The 7,750-nt window shown below is 34.3% G+C and overlaps 1 protein-coding gene across 1 annotated transcript; it reads right to left on the reverse strand.

The window, feature by feature from the left end:
• Nucleotides 1-3,957: 3,957 nt before the first annotated feature.
• LOC120072731 lies at nt 3,958-4,752 on the reverse strand. The gene has a single exon (XM_039025201.1). It carries the CDS (start codon nt 4,654-4,656, stop codon nt 4,294-4,296), a length of 363 nt encoding a protein of 120 aa, XP_038881129.1. The 5' UTR covers nt 4,657-4,752; the 3' UTR covers nt 3,958-4,293.
• Nucleotides 4,753-7,750: the final 2,998 nt, after the last annotated feature.

A 7,750-nucleotide genomic window follows, 5' to 3' on the forward strand; every position in this document is an offset into this window, starting at 1 on the left:
CAATATATGAAATAGTTAAATTTAAATATCACTACATTATTTGTTCTTTTACATTTTAATTAAATAATTATTTAGTTTTGATTTCTATATATAAAATTGATAAACTAAACACATTAATTTAACTTCCAAATATTAATTATCCAGCATATCCAAACATAGACATTTAAAACTTAGAATTTTGAAATTCAGATATTTAATATCCACATCCATATAAATATAATATTTAAGATAAAGAATTCCTCAAGTACACAAGTACTTCTCTAGTTATGACATGAACAAAATCCTTGGTGCCGATCATATCCGACTTATGTACTTCATTTTCTTCACCTTCATAGTACTGCCAATTAACTAATATTCACATTTCCCAACAACATCCATTGACTACTAACCCCCTTTCTCCCTTACCCTTCTAACTGCTCGTCATGTCTGTAATCGAACATGCCCGACGAATGGGTAACATATAAAACCTGGAGAGTTTGGCCATTTCCTTGAAAGGATGGTGGGGAAAACTCGAAGAAGCCAGTGAGTGAGTGGACCATGGAATAGCACAGCGAGGGTTAATTCACTAGAAGTGACTGATCAAATCTTATATGTAAAAGAAAAACAGAAGAAAGTTAAGATGGGAAATTCTTCAACTACTCTAGAAACGAGGCAAATGTTAGGATATTTATATAGATTTAATCTAGGTAACAAGTGTCCGGTTTCAAAATTTCCTCTCGTTTATGTCAACTCTCTCAATGAGTAAGCATCCATTGCTACTCATGGAACCATCACACAGAATCCTGGAATCTCCACTTGAGAAGAAACCTTAGGGAGGATGAACTGAGAGGATTCGCCTTATCCTCTCTTTTTCTGCTCTTTCAATGCCTCTGCAGAGAGGTTAAATGGTCCTGAAACCGGGAATGGGAATCAGATGAGTACTTTTTATAAAATCCACTGTCCAATGTCCTTACCTGGACTAAAACAAAGCTCAAACAAAAGCTTTCTATCATCAGGTGTGATCGGGACACTACCTAGAAAGGGTCAAAGTTTTTCTTATCTGGGAATTTAGGATTCATGCATTAACACATTCCGCAAGCTATAGGGAAAATCCCATTGGCTTCATATTTCTCCAAGCTGCGCTTCTTTTGATATATATATATATATATATTGATACTTCAACTTCCATTGAGAAGGAATGATGGAAGGTCATACGAAAATAAAGGCCCTCGAAAACCCTCCTAAATAAAAGGGCTCCAATTGTACAAAATAGAATATATATATATATGATAAATACAAAAGCTTTTTGAAGTTGAAGCTCGGAAAGGACATGAAATCTAATGATGGATCAAAACAACTGAGGAGTCCTCTCTTATACTTCTAAACACTCTATTGTTCCTCTCATCCCGAAGTTCCCAAAGTGAACTGAGAGGAACATCCCAATCATATCACTAGTATCCCATGGTAGGCTAACATGAAGTGAAAAGTTTGAAAGAAACCATCCCAAATAGATCTCACAAACACACATTTCCCCAAAACATGATCCAGGTCTTCTGACAGAGAATGCAACAGAACGCATTGATGAGTGTAACTTCCTTGACAACATTGAGAGTGTTACTTTTCCATGTAAAACTTGCCAAGAAAAGAACACCTTCTTTCAAACCTCCACAAAGCAGAAAAAGTAGAATTGCTAACAGGACAAGGGTCCAATAAGCACTGGATAAAGGATTTACAAGAAAACCTGCTGGATCAGGACTCCAAACACAAAAATCCCTCCTTCCAATCCTAAAGTTGTACTCCCGAAACAAACAAAGGAGAGGAGACATCAACCAATTGTCTATCAGTCAACATATGTTTAAAGCCAAAAGAGAGAAATGGAGCTCACTGTACAAACCAAAAACTAAGCCATGAAGTTATTTGTAAAGGAGGAGAGCGATAAAGACGAGAAAACAAATACGGAGGGGTCTATCCCGTGCCCACTAGTTCTCCCAAAAGTACATTTCCTTCCCTTTCTCAGTTACACAATGGGCAAGGTGAGAAAGAGAGGGGAGCACATAAGAAGTGTCTCCCACAGATAACACAAGGTGCCTTTGACTCCACTTGACAATCACTTAAAGGGGTGATGACCATACTTAGTCTCATTAATCTTATGCTACAGAGTCTAAGGCTCAAGGAGAAAACACCAAAGCCACTTAGCCTACAACTACAAGACTTTGTTTCAAGTCCTTAAATTTCCCATTTTTAACCCATCCACCGTTCAGTAATTGTGTCTAGGCCACTAATTCCTCAAATTATCTTCAAAGCACTTTCAGATGAGAATCTCTTGGACTATTTACTCTCTTATCCCCCTATTACTTACGGGACATTCAAACAAAAATGATAACAAAGACCCTCTCACTTATTCACATTCGGGACATCTTTTGGAACTTATGGGTTGCAGCATTATCTAGACAAGACTAGCGACATCAATTGTATTTAATTCACGTACCTTTTACCTATCTCAAGGAGCACACTATCTCCTCCTTTTTGTAAATTAATTATAGTTCATCTACCCTCGTTTATCATTAGAGGAGCTTTTTGTAGTTTATCACTTACAGGAACTTCATTTGTACCTTTTGTATCCATTTCATCACATCAATGACCGGCTTCCATTTCCTATCAAAAAGTTATATAAGGTAGGTAACAGTTTGGATTAAGTTGTGATTCATGAAGACAATTTCACACGAAGATTAATCCATTTCGCGGGTATTTGCCTTTCCAAATTACTCTGAAGTGGGAGAGCTTCCTCCTGGCTGTGGGTTTGGAAAAAATACTTTGCAGAGAAAACTCTGATTGGATGAAGGGGGAAGACTCTTTAGACATAAAGATGTCATCTAAAACCCAGGATCCAACTTTGAACTGCATTTAAGCAATATCTAAAACTAAAAGACTTGCAACCCGCAAACACAAAATGCCCAGGAAAAGAACACAGAAACCTCCAACCTACCACCCATATGTCCTCAAAATCTAGCCAAGTCCACGAAACTTACCAAGCAGGAACCCAGTCATCAAAGAGATAACAATTGGGCTATGGAAAAGCACAGGCCACAAGGTCAAGATAAGAATCATGTACTTTTATCATCCATGAGAATTAATGCTGTATTTACTTGTAACGATCTTGCACCAAATATCATCTTTTCCTTGCTTGCAGCTAGGGATCTTTTAACATCTTGAACTTCTGAGTTATTCTAGAAACACAGAATTGGGACCTAGTGTCCAAAATTTGAAGAATTAACCTAGTTTCAGATCTCAAAGCTTCAGACCAATTTGTTAGGTACTGAAAGAAAAAAGGGCAGAACTACAAAAGTAGATGTACTATTAGTAGTATGATTAGGACTAAAATAAACAGTAGGGTGTCTAAAGAAGCTTTTCTCCTTATCTAAATGTGAAATCTCACGATCAGGTGTGAATCCACAACAGTAATTACTTGATCTACATTCCACATAAGCAATACGGTAAACAATAAGCATAACTTGAAATCTAATAACATAAGCTGTATCGTTCAATTAAGAACCAACTTTATTGACTGATCCAAAATTAGGCTTGGAGTAGAAAATTTGATCTTCAGTTGGCGAGCCATGGACATAAGATGACTAAAACTTTTGGATAATGAAGATCAAGAGCAATAAACCAAAACAGTGTGTTCCCACAGATCATCTTTACTGCTCTCCATGTTAAAGATCATTCCTCCTATTCTTATAAATCCAAACTTCACAAAGAACACCCAATTCAATGGGAGGGATGAATTCATTATTTTTACAACCACAATAAACATTATCGGATATTTTTAACAGGATACAAAGGCAACGGAGTACTTATTAGCTTCACAGTAAATATCATGAATCTGAATTTGAACAACAGATGAAACTTAACAGAGCAATGGGATAACATACTAATTCAACAAAATGAAGATGGATTAAAAAAAGGGAAAAAAAAAGGTTCACGAAAATCAATGTCATAAGACACCCAACAGAACTATATTATTAGAGAATCCGTATATATAATTCACATTGGAAACTGAATTGAAACATAGCAGAAAGTTAAATTTCTCAAAATACTTGACATTTACGACGTCAAATATGTCCAAACTAACAATTAAAAATGAAGCAGTTATTGAAGCTCCAAAAGAGCCAGCAAAAACATGTAGGAAAACTTATTGAACTACAGGATATCGACACCATCTCATGAAACCCCCCATATTTCCGAAATCCCTTTTCAACAGAGGAATAAAAATCGGACAACCCAGTTCCCAAACGTGCATAAGGACCACGAAACTCAATCAGATTCAGATGATCCAGAGCCAGAGACACCCAGCTTCTCCATCTCAAGGCGCTCGAGGGCCTTCTGGTGAGCCCAAGTCTCAATTGTGAGATCAGGCTTGGCGTTGAGGCCAACACCAAGAATCACGATAGTAAGAAAACTAGTAACATAACAAGGAAGCTCCCAATCCTCCCATTTGCGGGACTGACCTGGTGGAGGCGGCGTCCGATTGAAAAGATAGCCCTTGGGACGATCCTCGTGGCCGGGACTGGTCCACCGGCTCTGTCCGGCGGCGGCTCCACCGCGGGTGCGGAGAGAAGGGAGAAGGCGGTGCCGGAGCATATTTGAGGCGTTTGTAAAGGGCGTCGGCGAGGGCATTTTGAGTTGATCTTTCGATTTCAGCGACTCTGCGAGGGATCCAGCGTGAGCGAAAGAAGAAAGAGAGAGAGAGAAAGAGAAATTATTATTCAGTTTTGATACTAAGACCTTGTGGTCTATTGACAAGATGAAGCGTCGTCGTTTTGAGAAGCTCGTTTATCTATAGGATTTTTTTTTTTTTTTTTTTTTTTTTTTTTTTTTGATAAATGGTTTAGAAGCCTCAAAAAATGTTCCAAATGAGTTTTGCCCCAATTCTTTAAACCGTGAGAATTTGGTCATTTTGCTTGCATCGTCATGAGCCAATATTACTAAGATATGTAATCTTTTTATCTTTTTCGTGCTTGTAATTTTATTCTTTCTCCTTTCCTTTTAAAGTTGTTATTGCATAGTGATCATCGATTGTGTGTTGCTTGAAGAGGTTGTGGGCTTGTCAAAAAAGAATCTAAGAGGTTATTAAAATTTCGAATGTGTGAGGTTTTACTAGATCATAGATTTTTTCGTCGTTTGATTTTTCCACTGATCAAATCTATGGTTATTGGACAGAAAGTGAGTCGGGGGAGAACAAGAGATATGAGTTTGAAGCATCAGATTTATAAATTTTTCCCAGAAAGGGGAAATAATAAAGAGAGGAGACCGAGAATGAGGTCACTGAGAGTGAGAGAAGAGATTAGCAGTAAGAGAGGACTTGAGGAGCAAGAACTACATACAAAGTTGTCCATTTAGATAATTTCACAATGACTTAAGCAAAGGAAAAAGAAACTTCAATTTTAAAAGGTATTTCATTTTTGGTCCATATTTTAGGTATTCATAGATTTTATAGGTTTATGGTATAAACTTTGAACTTTTTTTTTTTTTTTTTTGGTTTACTTTGACACATTTTTTAAGCAAATTTTGACACATTTAATTAGTTTAGTCACTCCAACTTTTATACATTATGATTTACTAATGAGTAAATTACATAGCTTTAAATCTCATCCATATTCTAGAAAATGTTCAAATATTGTTTTTTTCTTTTTCGAATAAATGTTCAAATATTCATAAATCCATTTTTACACCGATGGACAAATGAACAATTTTTTTTTTCACAAAAGTTAGGATTTACTAATAAACTATGTTGTGTATTAGACTTTAATTTAAGAAAACAATTGAAAATAATTATGGATCTATTTGGTAGAGAGTTTAAATTATGTTTTATGTTAGATTTATCGAGTTCAGGAAATATCTGTTTGATAGACAACTTGAATTCTATTTCTATATTGTAAATTGTATAATATTACATAATAATAATTATATATATTCTTTTAACATAACTTATTAAAAATATTTTTAACATAAATCATATTCATGAATTAATTAATAATAGTTTATTGTCAATCAAATATTCACAAATTAATTTGATAAAAACATTTAGAAACACAACTAATTTTAAGATTTACGGAGTATTTTTTAAATATTTTTTATATTTAAAAAGACCCCTTTATAAATATATAATATCTAAGACAATTATTTAAATTAGAATCTAATTTTTAAATCTATTACCAAATACATTTTTGAAAACATGAAATACAATTTTATTTTCTTTAAATTCATTGTTTCCACATTTCTATTTTTAAATTCTTTGCTAAACAGGTCCTGAGAGTTTCTAGGTTCAAGCTAAAAATATTTATTCTGATTTTCCAAAAAAATGAAGAAGAAAATGACTCTGAAATGGAACACATTTCTTTAAGGGAAAAATTAAAAGGATATTGTACTTTTAGAAACTATTTAGGAAAATATTGTTGTTTTCAAACTATTTGTAAAAATATTGTTGTTTTAAATAAGTCGAGGGTTGAAAATTCGACCTAGAACCTTCCTTTTTTTTTTAGGAAAATATTGTTGTTTTCAAATGGATTCTGTCATCCCAGCAAGTCTGACTAAATAACGAGCTAATGAATCTCCTTCTTTTTGCCACTAACGAACTAATCAAATTCGAGAGCAAGAGTTTGAGAGAGCGAGATTTTGAGCGAGAGCGAGAGCGAGATTTTGATAGAGAGCGAGAATACCATACAAATTTCCCTTTTTTTTCCTTTTTTTTTTTTTTTTTTTTTTTTTTTTTTTTTTTTTTTTTTTTTTTTTTTTTTTTTTTTTTTTTTTTTTATTTTTTTTTTTTTTTTTTTTTTTTTGTTTCATCTTTATTATTAATTTATTACACATTCCACCTTCTTCTTTCTAATCCTTTCTTCTTTTTTTTTTTTTTTTTAATTTTCCATTTTAAAAAAAAAAATCTAAAAATATTTATTATTTTATTTAAACTCTAAAAAAGAATAAATTAAAAATAATAATAACTCAATAAATAAAAATATATAAATTAAATATCTCATTTATATAAAAATAATTACAAAAATCAATGTGTCCCACAAGGCGGACGTCGTCAATTTCGAGCTGGTTTGTCGTCGTCGACTTCGAACTTGAGGTTGCTCGGGTTCTTCTTAATGTTGCTCTGGTACCTCTACAGGCGCTTCATAATATAAATATTCATTATGCTCTCCACGACCCCGACCATGTCCATGCACTGTATGAAGACGAAGGACCAGCCTCTGAGTCATAATGTCCTGAACCAAATGCTGACATCATCATCATTGGACTAACATAATCAGTTTGACTCTGCGTCTGCATCATAGGGGGCAACTCTTCCATATTATGTACAACCTCATCAAACTCATCCTCTTCCCGAACAAGTCCTCTACATCTAGGAGCTGGTGGAGGAACAATAGGTATATCGTACATATAATGAATTTTCTCCATATAGCTTTGGTTGTCACTACATATAGCAAGAACCTGGTTCGGATCATTTGCAACCTCACGGAGTCTACTGTTGTTCGATCTCTGTGAATTATAAAACAATTAGACAATATTTAAAATAAATTTAAATTAAAAAAATTAGATAATATTCATTCATTTACCAGATGACCCATAGCTGCTCCCGGACGAGTGACGTAGCGCCTTGTGATATTATTATACCAATGAATATATTCTGGAGTGACATCTGTGTCAAACTATTCAAGAGAAACCCCCACTGCAATAAACCTTGCATGATAGTGCCATCGCACTACCA

This window comes from Benincasa hispida, chromosome 3 (assembly GCF_009727055.1).
Source record: "Benincasa hispida cultivar B227 chromosome 3, ASM972705v1, whole genome shotgun sequence".
Classification (NCBI taxonomy): domain Eukaryota; kingdom Viridiplantae; phylum Streptophyta; class Magnoliopsida; order Cucurbitales; family Cucurbitaceae; genus Benincasa; species Benincasa hispida.

What these genes read in the sequence shown, in the direction of transcription:
- LOC120072731 (XM_039025201.1), bottom strand. Translation starts at nt 4,656, where the DNA reads ATGCCCTCGCCGACGCCCTTTACAAACGCCTCAAATATGCTCCGGCAC.